The 13,209-nt window shown below is 51.9% G+C and overlaps 1 protein-coding gene across 3 annotated transcripts; it reads left to right on the forward strand.

Annotated features, from left to right (window-relative positions):
- The first annotated feature begins 7,879 nt into the window (after nucleotides 1-7,879).
- Nucleotides 7,880-13,199, forward strand: PLK3 (polo like kinase 3). 3 transcript variants are annotated; one of them, XM_082615325.1, is made up of 15 exons: nucleotides 7,880-8,570; nucleotides 8,730-8,837; nucleotides 8,932-9,048; nucleotides 9,188-9,317; nucleotides 9,399-9,486; nucleotides 10,276-10,371; nucleotides 10,459-10,657; nucleotides 10,769-10,895; nucleotides 11,099-11,187; nucleotides 11,429-11,522; nucleotides 11,657-11,740; nucleotides 11,834-11,996; nucleotides 12,154-12,283; nucleotides 12,462-12,575; nucleotides 12,683-13,199. In XM_082615325.1, exons 1-15 carry the CDS (start codon nucleotides 8,361-8,363, stop codon nucleotides 12,872-12,874), a joined length of 1,941 nt encoding a protein of 646 aa, XP_082471451.1. In that variant the 5' UTR covers nucleotides 7,880-8,360; the 3' UTR covers nucleotides 12,875-13,199. The 3 variants fall into 3 exon arrangements, 2 of the variants coding, with proteins under 2 accessions (XP_082471451.1, XP_082471452.1); XR_014293517.1 differs by having other exon boundaries at nucleotides 8,258-8,570; nucleotides 12,154-12,246; nucleotides 12,356-12,575; nucleotides 12,683-12,702; XM_082615326.1 differs by having other exon boundaries at nucleotides 8,258-8,570; nucleotides 9,188-9,486.
- Nucleotides 13,200-13,209: the final 10 nt, after the last annotated feature.

Raw genomic sequence — 13,209 nt, forward strand, 5'->3', positions numbered from 1 at the left:
AGGTGGTTAGGAGCACAAGCTTGAGAGACAAATCTGGGTTTGAATTCTAGCTCTCTGTAACCTTGTCCAAGATACCTAATTTCTCTGAACCTCAGTTTCCTCCTTTGCAAAACAGGATCAATAACTCCTTCCTCACAGGGCAGTTGGTAATATTCAGAGAAACAATGCCTGGAGCCTGGAGCATGCAGGCATTTATCCTGGGCGGCTGTTACCATGAAAAGCCAAGTCTTTTCCCTTTGGTTTCCACCCACTGTTTGCATCCCAGAACCAGGCAATCCTGCAGAGACTGAGAGTCAGAGACCTTTCCTCTGATGCCTGTCCTGCCTGTCCCCGAGCCAAACAGTGCCAGGTCCTGGCTTTTAATCTGGCTATAAGACCTCTGAGATGCCCCCCACTTCCACCTGCCATCACCAGCCTCTGGCCTCACTCCTTTTCACTGCTCCTTTGAGGTCCGTCCTTGCATCAGTTAATCATACTGGCCTATAATCCATCTACAGAGAGATATCCCCTCCAGCCCATGAAACCCTTGAGGATAGGATTGCATCTGATTCATCTCAGTAAAGCTGGGGAGGACTTGAACCCAGGCAGGCTTTTCTTTTCTTTTCTCTTTCTTTCCTTTCTTTTTATTTTATTTGAAAAATTTTTATTGGAGTATAGTTGATTTATAATATTGTGTTATTTTTTGCTGTACAGCAAAGTGAATCAGTTATACATATATCCACTCTTTTTTTTAGATTCTTTTCCCATATAGGCCATTATAGAGAATTGAGGAGTTCCCTGTGTTATACAGTAGGTTCTTATTAGTTATCTATTTTATATATAGTAGTGTGTTTATGTCAATCCCAATCTCCCAATTTTACCCCCCCCATCCCGTTGGTTTTCTACATCTGTGACTCTACTTCTGTTTTGTAACTAAGTTCATTCGTACCCTTTTTTTAGATTCCACATATAAGAGATATCATATATTTGTCTTTCTGTGTCTGACTTCACTCAGTATGACAATCTCAATCCATGTTACTGCAAATGGCATTATTTCGTTCTTTTTTATGGCTGAGTAATATTCCATTTATGTATGTAATACATCTTCTTTATCCATTCCTCTGTCGATGGACATTGCTTCCATGTCTTGGCTATTGTAAATAGGGCTGCAATGAACATTGGGGTGCATGTATCTTTTAACCTGAGGGGTCCCCCTCCCCACTTTTTATAAGAAACTCCCTGGATGAGCAAGGTCTGGAAGCCATCTCATGGCCTGACAAGTTATGTTCTCCCTCCAGGGCCCAGGTGAGATGTCCATATGTGGAAAGAACAGGACTCCATGTGTGTGTCCTGGACGTCTGGGAGACCCAGGACCTGACCTGGGAAGGGCAAGATACCAGCTCTGGGGCCTCAGCTATCTTGGCCATGCAGCCCCTTCCCAAGCTCTGATCTGTGGCTTTTCTAGAGCATTCTGGGCTGCTTACCACTTAAAGAGTCTCTGGTACCTGGGAAGCCAGGCCCTGGGACTGGGGGAGCTCAGGCCCTGAAGTCCTGGTAGCTTCTCTCTGACAGTGCTCCCTGAGGGCAGCCCAGCTGGCTGCATTTCAGTCCTCAGCCCCCATCCCCATGTGAGGCCCCCTCACATCTGCCTGTTACCAACTCTCTGGATCACTGGGCTGTGAAATTCCCACAGAGCTGTGGGTAAAGGTACAGAACCTGAAGGCTTGCCCCAGGAGAGAGCAGTCCCCAGGCCCCACCCAGCCCCTCCTTCCTCAGTCACTTTATCTCCCTTCCCAGCTGCTGTCAGGTCCCTTTGGTTTATGGTCCAGGAGAAGGAACCACTCCACCTGTAAATCATTTTCCCCACCCTTCTTTATCCTCCTCTGGCTCTTGCCTCTCCTTCTCTTCCAGTCCTAACCACCAATGCCCTCTCCCCTCCTCACAGCCGAGAGCTGTATATATGACTTGGCAGTTTACAGCATGGAGTCTGGAGCCAGACCACCCGGATTTTTAAATCCAGACTTCACTGTGAACTACCTTTGTGACCTTGACCTTGAGCAAACTGTTTAACCCCTCTGTCCTTAATTTCCCCTTGGGGAAACCGAATGATAGTATCTAGCTCACAGAGTTGTTGTGACTATTAAATGAATTAATATTTATAAAGCGCTTGGTAAGCATGAAATGCTACCGTAGCTATTAGCATCTCTCTTCTTTTTGGTCCAGCTCTTTTACTTCCACCTCTGCCACCACCAAGGACACCTGAGATCTCCTTATTGCTGAATCCAGTAGGCCCTCATGAGTCCTAACCTTGCTTGGTATCTTTCATTCTTGAAAGACTCCCTTGACCTCTGTGACCTGATACTGTCAAGAGATTCTGACTCTGAGCTGCCAAGGGGCAAGGAGTGTGGGATACGTGCTCAACTAGCAGTGGGCCTGAGAGCATCCTCTGGGGGATGGAGACCCAGAGAGCTCAGAAAAACCTCAGCTTGGGCGGGGGTTGTGAGAGTCTTGGGGGGAGGAGAAAGGGCACTAGTAAGAGAGACAGGGAGACATGGAGTAGTATAGGAGGACAGATGCAAGGTCAGAGAACAATGGCTCTGAGAAAACTCAGGCAGGGGAATTTCCTGGCAGTCCAGGACTCCGTGCTTCCACTGCAGGGGGCACGGGTTCGACCCCTGGTTGGGGAACTAAGATCCCACATACCACGCAGCCAAAAAAAAAGAAAAAGTCAGGCAATGATGAATAGTGGAGTCAGACATCTTGGGTTCAGATCTTGGCTCTGCCCCTTGGTAGCTGCATATGACCTTGGGCAAGAGGCTTAGCCCCATGAGCCTCGGTTTCCTCATCTGTGAAATGGGGATAATAATCACATCCACATCATAAGGTTACTGTGAGCAGTCCAGAAGATAAATGCTTAGCGCCATGCCTGGTGTGTGGCAGGTGCATAAGATCCCTTAATGGCAGCATATGTTACACTGAGGGAGGAGGCAGAACAGGCTGCCAGCCCCTCCAGTTACAGCATCAGGAGGATGTCCTCCTGATGCCATGGCTCCCGGAGGAGGGCTCAGGAGCCTTTTAACCTCCCAAGGGGAGGAGCCAGTGATGGTAACAGAATATGCCACCCCAAAATATGCCACTCTGGCATATTGATTATTTTGAGCTGTAGGCACTTGAAAAACAGCAAATGCAGGGAGAGACTTTCTCTGAACTCCCCTTAACTGCCTAAAGACAGAGCCTCCAAAATGAACTCAATGGTCATAAATCCCCTTCCTGGGAGTTTCATCTCATATCACAGGAGAGGAAATTAGAATTCTATATCATATCCAGGCCACTTTTGTCATAAACTATCATACCTCCCATTCATTCTTCTAAGGGTCCATTCATCTTTCCTAGAAATTATTTACTCTCCCCTAAGAGGCTTACATTCCCCTCCTCTTTCTCTACTCAGATGGTACTTTTTTATAAAAATTTATTTATTTTATTTTTGGCTGTGTTGGGTGTTCGTTGCTGCACGCAGGCTTTCTCTAGTTGAGGCAAGTGGGGGCTACTCTTCGTTGCAGTGCACAGGCTTTTCATTGCAGTGGCTTCTCTTGTTGCGGAGCACAGGCTCTAGGCGCGTGGGCTTCAGTAGCTGCGGCACGTAGGCTCAGTAGTTGTGGCTCGCGGGCTTAGTTGCTCCACAGCATGTGACATCTTCCCCGACCAGGGCTTGAACCCATGTCCCCCGCATTGGCAGTCAGATTCTTAACCACTGCGCCAGCAGGAAAGCCTACTCAGGTGGTATTTAAGCCTAAATTCTAAGCCACATGGGAGAGTTATCCATTTTTCCCTGGATATCTCCCATGTATACATAAGCTCTACGTGTTAATAAACTTGCTTTTTGGTTTTTGTATTGTTCTTGTTAATCTCTTTGTTGAAGAGTCCTGTATGGGTTAATTTGTTGAGGGAATCCAACTTTAGGTAGTGTGGTTGGGGAGACCTCTCTGAGGAGATGACATGTGAGTTAAGCCAGAAAAGATGAGAATGAATGAGTAATAAGTAAAGACTAGGGGGAAAGTATTCCAGGCAGAGGGAATAAATGTGCAATGGCCCAGAGGTAAGAACAGGTATTATGTGTGAGGAAGAAAGGGAAGGTCTGGCTGGAGCAAAGTAGACAAGAGGAGATTGTTTAGAGAGTTAGGCAGGGCCTGATTATGGGGAAATTTATAGACGGTTGCAAGGATTCTAGATTTCATTCTCAGAGCAATGGGAAACCACTGAAGAGTTACTTGTAAGAAATGTACCAACTAATGTGAGATGATAATAATAGGGGAAATTCTGTGTGGGGGGGGCAGGGGCAGGGGGAAGTGTATGACAACTCTCTACTATCTGCTCAAGTTTTCTGAAAAATCTAAAACTGTTCTAAAAAATAAAGCCTACTAATAAAAAATACAAAACTGAAAAAAAAAAAGAGTCCTGTATGAAAACCTAAGATGGATGGAGCTTTGACTTCTCCTAATCCCCAGTACCTTAGATTGTGACTATATTTGGAGATAGGACCTTTAAAAAGGTCAAGTTAAAGTGAGGTCCTGAGGTAGACCCTAATCTGATCTGATTGATGTCTTTAAGAGATGAAGCAATTAGGACACACAGAAAAAGATCATGTGGAACTTCCCTGGTGGTCCAGTGGTTAAGACAAGACTCTCCGCTTCCACGGCAGCGGGTGTGGGTTCGATCCCTGGTCGGGGAACTAAGATGCCACATGCCGCGAGGCACAGGGCGCAGGGGGGCGGGGCGCTCCGGGGTCTCCAAAATAAAAAAGATCATGTGAAGTCAGAGGGAGACTGCCACCATCTACAAACCGAGAAAGAGGCCTCAGAGGAAATCAACCTTGTCAATACCTTGATCTTGACCTTCCAGACTCCAGAAGTGTGAGAAAATAAATTTCTGTTGTTTAAGCCACCTAGTCTGTAGTATTTTGTTTTGACAACCCTAGAAAACTCATACAAAGACATTTTGCTTTATTTTCCAAATATAAAATTGCAATATCGGGACTTCCCTGGTGGCGCAGTGGTTAAGAATCCGCCTGCCAATGCAGGGGACACGGGTTCGAGCCCTGGTCCGGGAAGATCCCACATCCTGCGGAGCAACTAAGCCCGTGTGCCACAACTACTGAGCCTGTGCTCTAGAGCCTGCGAGCCACAGCTACTGAGGCTGCGTGCCACAGCTACTGAAGCCCACACACTTAGAGCCCGTGCTCTGCAACAAGAGAAGCCACCACAATGAGAAGCCCACGCACCGCAACAAAGAGTAGCCCCCGCTCGCTGCAACTAGAGAAAGCACAGCAATAAAGACCCAACACAGCCAAAAATAAATAAATAAACAAACAAACAAACAAATAAATAAATAACATTTTAAAATTGCAATATCAAATATGCCTTTCAAACTATACATGCCTCATGCTTTTTCTGGCCTCACCTCTACCATCTACCCCCCTAGAAAATTGCTGACCTGTAGAATAAAGACCAAACTCCAGAGTATGGCACTTAAGGCCTTCCTGCCCACCCCCATTCCCCTCTCCCCCTCACTCATCTGAACTACTAATATTTCTCCACCTCTCTGGCTGGTTTGGCTCTCCATTCAGGGGCATGGAGGGCAAGGTGAGAGAAGCAGGCTCTTGTGGGCCTGATGAGGGACTGGGTGGCATATCCATATGGCGAGAGGTTGAAATGGAGATGAGACTAAAGGCAGGGAGACCAGCAAGGTGCTGTAGCAATTATCCCAACCTGAGAGACTGTGACCCAGATTAGGGTGCTTGGGGAAGATGGAACGAAGTGCATAGATTTCAGAGATATTTGGAAGATAAAACTGACAGGAATTGGGTACTCAATAAATATTTGTTGGATTTCCTGGCTACTCTTTCTAATATAAGCTCTTTGGTTGCTCCTCTGTTTACTTCCTTCAACAGCACTTTTCACAGCCTGCAGGTACCTTGTTTATATACTTGCCTATTATCTGTTTCCATCAAGCAGAATGTAAACTAAATGAGGGCTGCAACCTTGACCAACCTTATACACACAGAGCTTGGCACCTACTAGGTGCTCTCAGATCTTTGAGGACTGAACAGGTTAATTATTGATTGGATGGTACAGAGTGAGCACAGAGAGGTGAAAGGACAAGCCCAGGAAGAAGCCTGTGATCCTGGGATTCAGAGGGGTTAAGATCCCACCTTTCTACCACCTCACACCAGTCAGAATGGCCATCAATTAAGTCTACAAATAACAAATGCTGGAGAGGCTGTGGAGAAAAGGGAACCCTCCTACACTGTTGGTGGGAATGTAAATTGGTGCACCTCTATGGAAAATGGTATGGAGTTTCCTCGAAAAACTAAAAGAGTTGCTATATGATCCTGCAATCTGACTCCTGGGCATATATCCAGAGAAAACTATAATTCGAAAAGACACATGTGGGACTTCCCTGGTGGGGCAGTGGTTAAGAATCCGCCTGCCAATGCAAGGGACACGGGTTCGAGTCCTGGTCCGGGAAGATCCCACATGCCGCAGAGCAACTAAGCCTGTGCGCCTCAACTACTGAGCCCACGCGCTGCAACTAAGGCCACGCACCTAGAGCCCGTGCTCTACAAGAGAAGCCACCGTGATGAGAAGCCCACACACCGCAACGAAGAGTAGCCCCTGTTTGCCGCAACTAGAGAAAGCCCACGCGCAGCAACGAAGACCCAATGCAGCCAAAAAGTAATTAAATAAATAAATTAATTAATTTAAAAAAAAAAAGAAAAGACACATGCACCCCAGCGTTCATTGCAGCACTATTTACAATAGCCAAGACATGGAAACAACCTAAACGTCCATTGACAGATGAATGGAAAAAGAAGACGTGGTACGTATATAGAGTGCAATACTACTCAGCCATAAAAAAGAATGAAATAATGCCATCTGCAGCAACATGGATGAACCTAGAGATTATCAATCCAAGTGAAGTACGTCAAAAAGATTAAGACAAATACCATATGAGATCACTTATATGTGGAATCTAAAATGTGACACAAATAAACTTATCTACGAAACAGAAACAGACTCAGACATAGAAAACAGACCTGTGGTTGCCAAGGGGGAGAGGTTGTGGGGGAGGGATGGATTGGGAGTTCGGGATTAGCAGATGCAAACTATTATATATACAATGGATGAACAATAAGGCCCTACTGTAGAGCACAGGGAACTATATTCAATATCCTGTGATAAACCATAATGGAAAAAATATGAAAAAGAATTAATATAGATGTATAACTGAATCACTTTGCTGTACAGTAGAAATTAACACAAAATGGTAAATCAACTATACTTCAAATAAAGTAAATAAAAAAAAAAGTCCCCACCTCTCTGTCTCTGGCCATGGGAACGGTGGGCATGGACCAGATTTAGGGGTTCAGACGGCCCGGGGACCACCTGCCCAATTGTCTGTTGCTAGATTTGAGAAAATACAATTCCCATTCCTCACTTTCTGGCCTCTGGCTGCTGATCCAGGGCAGTGGATGTTTTCAGGAAAAGAGAATAGGCACCCCTCCAGAACCTGAGATCTGCTCTTCAAAGGTGTGGATGTGGGTAGCGGAAGATGTGGCCTGGCTCATGTCAAAAGCCTTGAATGCCAGGCTGTTTGACCCCAAAACTCAGCATAGGAGCCCAGGCCTCCACGCTCCTCCCCACGCCAGGCAAGTCCAGCTGGGCGCGTGCAATTCCTTTCAGGCCCTAAGGGGGGCAGCACTGGCCTGAGCCTGGGGGCTTTGTCCAAGGGCGTGGCCAGTGCCAGTGCGCGCAAATTCCCGCGCACTTAAGGGGGGAGTGTTGGTGACGAGCTCAGGCAAAAGCGAGCGCCGCCCCTGCCTCTGTCCTCCAGGCTGGAACGCTAGTCCATCTAGTTCCCGGGGAGATCCCCCAGATGTCCAGGCCCCCTCGGACCTCAGCATAAGCCCCCAAGGATGGAGGAAAAGAGGACCCCCCATTAGAGGGACTCTCAGTCACCAGGGCGAGGTAGGGGACCGGGGACACAGCTGGCTTCTACATCCTGATGACCACCCGCATGGTGACTAGCAGTATGGCTGCGTCTTCAAGGCTGGAACAGGAAGCTGGGCCTCTGGGTGCATGGGTGGGAGGAGGAGCTTCTTGACGTAAGGCCCGAGGAAGGGCTTGGCTTCTTGGTGACTCGCCTCCAGGAAGGGGGCGGGCTCTCAATGACGAGACGCCAGGGAGGGGGCAGGCGTTCATTGATAAAAACGCTGGGCTATCTCGGGCGCGAGCGCCGCGTAGCAAATCCAGCCAGCGCCACGCGCTGTCGCTGCCTGGCGGAAGCCAGAATTAGCCGGGCCCGCGCTGCGCCGCACCGCCCTCATGGAGCCCGCGGCCGGCTTCCTGTCTCCGCGCCCCTTCCCGCGTGCTACGGCCCCGCCAGCGCCCCCCGCCGGGCCCGGACCTCCTGGGAGTCCCATGCCGGGACCTGAGCCGGAGGTGCTGGCCGGGCCTCTGGCGCCGGACCCTGGGCGCCTCATCACTGACCCGCGCAGCGGCCGCACCTACTTCAAAGGCCGCCTTTTGGGCAAGGTGAGCTGGGGGGTGGTGTCAGCGAGGGTAGAGGGGGACCCTGCCGGCCTCTTTGCCCGCGCGGGGCGTGGCAGGGGCGTTTGGCCTCGGCGCGGGAACCTCTGCTGGCCTGCCCTGGCGCTCCCCTGGAGCGCCCTGCCTGATGCCCCCTCCTTATAGGGGGGCTTCGCCCGCTGCTACGAGGCCACTGACACAGAGACCGGCCATGCCTACGCGGTCAAAGTCATCTCGCAGAGCCGCATCACCAAGCCGCATCAGCGCGAGAAGGTGAGCCGGGACCCAGTCCCAGCAAACGACGGGTGGGGTGGGGACAGTGGCGTGGGAGCCCTTGGCGGATGACAACCCCGCGTCCCCATTGCAGATCCTAAACGAGATTGAGCTGCACCGCGGCCTGCAGCACCGCCACATTGTGCGTTTTTCGCACCACTTTGAGGATGCTGACAACATATACATTTTCCTGGAGCTCTGCAGCCGAAAGGTGAGGGATGGTGATGGAGGTGGGGGAGGGAATGGGGACCTTAAGACCCAAAGTTGGAGCCCTGCTCTTCCTCAGCAAGCACAAATGGAGGGAGGATCCGGGAGGGCAGATGAGGGGCTGAGGCAGTGGCTCTCTGCAGTCCCTGGCCCACATCTGGAAGGCCCGGCACACCCTGTTGGAGCCAGAGGTGCGCTACTACCTTCGGCAGATCCTTTCCGGACTCAAGTACTTGCACCAGCGAGGCATCTTGCACCGGGACCTCAAGCTGGGTGAGACTCCTGGGCCAACAGGATGGGGGGTTGGGGAGGCAGAGAAAAATGCGTGTGACACATTTCTCTACCCCGGTCCAGGAAATTTTTTCATCACTGAGAACATGGAACTGAAGATGGGGGATTTTGGGCTGGCAACCAGGTTGGAGCCCCCAGAGCATAGGAAGAAGTGAGTGTCTGAGGAGGGGGGTGGCCACAGTCTGTGTGACACAGATGACGTGCGTGACAGACACTAAAGATGTATGTGGGAGGCATGATGACTGCCTGATGTGTCTGTGTGATAGATGGGAAAGGATGATGGGCTGTGTGTGTGTGTGTGAAGGTGGCAATGGCAGCCTGGGTGAATGGGGATGATGGAGAGGCTGTGGGTCCTCTGTATGTTTAGTCCCCGAGACAGATGGGTGTAAGGATTCTTGGAGGTGTATGACTGATCCTGTGTGTGAATGTGGACGTTGACATCAGAGTGTGTGAGATGGACTGAGTGTAGGGATGGTGGGACATAACACCCCGTGTGTCATGATAACCTGCTGCGGCAACGAAGACTGGGTGTAAAACAGATAGCATGTATGGTAGTTGAGTGTTTATGGGGGCATGACAGGTGGTGTTGGTGAGTGTGGCACAGACCATAGGAGGTGACAGCCTGTATGGGTTTCTGACAGACGGGAGTGGGGGAAGGAGGAAGGGATCAGTGATGGACCCTCTGTTGACCCTGGAGGAGGGGGCTGGGTTGGGGGTCAGGGCCTCCCCCTGTCCTGCAGAGCAGCTGAGCAGCTGGGCCAGGCGGGTGGGCAGGGACTCAGCTGCCATCCCTGGCATCCATTGTCTCAGAACAAGCAGGAGTTCTCTGGCCTTTGGTGACAGGCAGCTGCTTTGTCTGGACCCACAGTGGGGGCAGGGATGAGGGGCCAGCCAGGCTGCTTCTGAACCTTGCCCTCTGCTCTTCCCTACCCCCTTTCAGGACCATCTGTGGCACCCCCAACTATGTGGCCCCAGAAGTGCTGCAGAGACAGGGCCACGGCCCTGAGGCAGATGTGTGGTCCCTGGGCTGTGTCATGTGAGTCCCAGGGTCATGTGCACACAGGGGGTACCTAGGGGGGCATATGTTCCACTTTACTCCTGACCCCCTTTCTCTGCCCCACAGGTACACACTGCTATGTGGGAGCCCCCCCTTTGAGACAGTTGACCTGAAGGAGACATACCGCTGCATCAAACAGGTTCACTACACGCTGCCTGCCAGCCTCTCACTGCCTGCCCGGCAGCTCCTGGCCACCATCCTTCGAGCCTCACCCCAAGACCGCCCCTCAATTGACCAGATCCTGCGCCACAACTTCTTTACCAAGGTTTGTGGCCCTCCAGACTTGTCCAGTCTGTGGATTCCCAGGGGATTGAATGGGAGCAGGTGACAGGACCCCTGGGCTGCTCTTCTCTGCTCACATGCCTTCTCTCCTCAGGGCTACACCCCCTACCGGCTCCCTGTCAGCAGCTGTGTGACAGTCCCAGACCTGACACCCCTTAACCCAGCTAGGATTCTGTTTGTCAAAGTTACCAAGAGCCTATTTGGGAGGAAGAAGAGTAAGAGTGAGTCTGGGATGTCAGTGGTTTTGAGGGTACAGAGCGGCAGGGGGCTTGTCAAGTACATGTGAGGGTGTGAGTCTGAGTCCCGGGGGACCCCTTGGGAGAGCATGTGTTACACAGGCACATGGGTATGCCTAACAGTATCATCCCTGCGGGAAGCAGGGGGGCTGGACAGATTTCTCAGGGTTCTATCTCGCCCCACCCAGATAACCATCCCGAGGAGCGGGACGAAGTCTCCTGTTTGGTGAACAGCCTCACTCAGATGTCCATTGGCCATCAGGATGCCAGGCCCAGGGTGAGGTGCTCACGTGGACAGTGTTCCCCTGACTCACCCCCACCCTAGCAGCTGCGGGAAGCCTGGGATAAAAGAGGCTGATGAAACATCTAGCCTCGTGGTGGCCTAATTGGCTGTGTCTCATCAGCCAGGCAGGGCTGACCTGGGGTGCCCCGGGTGCCACGGCAGGGCTGGGCCATGGACTCTCAAGGATTTGGATTTCGGGGCCTGTCTCACTCCCTTTCTCCATCCAACCCTCCAGGCTCCGGCAGCTTCAGGTCCAGCCCCCGTCAGCCTGGTAGAGACAGCACCTGAAGACAGTTCACCCCGTGGGACACTGGCGAGCAGTGGAGATGGTGAGCCACCAGGAGGATAAAGGGTGCTAGAGGTTGCTGGGCCTGAGACCAGGCCTAGAGGGAAGGAGTGGGTGGAGTCACTGTCTAGGACCTGGGGGACTATTGCCTAATTCTCAGTGCCCTGTTCCCTTCAGGGTTTGAAGAAGGTCTGACTGTGGCCACAGTGGTGGAGTCAGCCCTCTGTGCTCTGAGAAACTGCCTGGCCTTCATGTCCCCCGGTGAGGCTGGGGTCTGGCATATGTGAATGGTGGTGGGAGTTCTTTGACTGGGAGGCCAGGAACAGGTCCTCATTCCTTCCTCTTCCATGACAGCTGAACAGAACCCCGCTCCCCTGGCCCAGCCAGAGCCTCTGGTGTGGGTCAGCAAGTGGGTTGACTATTCCAACAAGTTTGGCTTTGGGTATCAACTGTCCAGCTGCCGTGTGGCTGTGCTCTTCAACAATGGCACACACATGGCCCTGTCAGCCAACAGAAAGTAAGTGGTGACATGGGGTGTCTTGTATCCAGCCCACTGTACTCAGCAGGGCTGTACCTTGGTGTGTGCTCCTGGGCTCCCGGACCTGCAGTCTCTCAGGGGAGGGGCGAGGGTACAGGGCTCCGTCTGACTTCTGCCTCCATCTCCTCCCCTCCAGGACTGTGCACTACGACCCCACCAGCACCAAGCACTTCTCCTTCTCTGTGGGTGCTGTGCCTCGGGCCCTGCAGCCTCAGCTGTGTGTCCTGAGGTATTTTGCCTCCTACATGGAGCAGCGCCTCATGAAGGTTTGTGGACTGGGGTGGGGCACATTGAGGACGAGCACATCCTGATCCCTTTCTGTTCCCCTTTGGGGGCAGGTAGGCGAGGGGGTGGGTGCTGCAGCTAGAAGCTGAACCTCTAAGGGAGACATGAATGGAGAGAGGACTAACTCATGTCAGACAAGTGACCTGCCCCTGCTCCCAGGGTGGAGATCTGCCCAGTGTGGAAGAGGTGGAGGTGCCTGTCCCCCCACTCCTGCTGCAGTGGGTCAAGACTGATCAGGCCCTACTCATGCTCTTTAGTGATGGCACCATCCAGGTAAGAGCTCCTCTTGGAGTTGGGGGTAAGGTCTGGGAGGTCCAGGGTGCTGGGGAAGAAACGATCTGGGCCTTAGGCCCTGATCAGTGCCACCCTCCTGCACACAGGTGAACTTCTATGGAGACCACACCAAGCTGATCCTCAGTGGCTGGGAGCCCCTCCTTGTGACTTTTGTGGCCCGCAATCGCAGTGCTTGTACTTACCTCGCTTCCCACCTTCAGCAGCTGGGCTGCTCCCCAGACCTGAGGCAGCGGCTCCGCTATGCCCTGCGCCTGCTCCGGGACCGCTGCCCAGTCTAGGCCCCAACCTGCGGGGCCGGCCACCACCCAAGCCCTCAGGCCTGACGCCTGTGCCTGTAAGGCTCTGGCCCTTGCCTTTGTGGCCCTCCCTGTTCCTTTGGTGCCTCACTGGGGGCTCTGGGCCGAATCCCCCAGGGAATCAGGGACCAGCTTTACTGGGGTTGGAGGCGGCCTCCTACCCCTTCTCCAAGAAAAGCCTGAGCCTTAGCCCCCCGCTAGGGGGCGTTATTTATGGACCACTTTTATTTATTGACAGACATTTATTTATTGGGATGTGAGCCCCAGGGAGGGCCTCCTCCTGGTATAATAAACCGTTTTTGCAAAACTCGGGGGAG

This window comes from Mesoplodon mirus (genome assembly GCF_964341445.2).
Source record: "Mesoplodon mirus genome assembly, chromosome: 3".
In the NCBI taxonomy this organism is placed as follows: Eukaryota; Metazoa; Chordata; class Mammalia; order Artiodactyla; family Ziphiidae; genus Mesoplodon; species Mesoplodon mirus.

What these genes read in the sequence shown, in the direction of transcription:
- PLK3 (XM_082615326.1), top strand. Translation starts at nt 8,361, where the DNA reads ATGGAGCCCGCGGCCGGCTTCCTGTCTCCGCGCCCCTTCCCGCGTGCT. An exon ending in AGCCGCATCAGCGCGAGAAG is followed by an intron (nt 8,838 to 8,931) that starts GTGAGCCGGGAC and finishes TCCCCATTGCAG; the next exon opens with ATCCTAAACGAGATTGAGCT. An exon ending in TGGAGCAGCGCCTCATGAAG is followed by an intron (nt 12,284 to 12,461) that starts GTTTGTGGACTG and finishes CCCTGCTCCCAG; the next exon opens with GGTGGAGATCTGCCCAGTGT.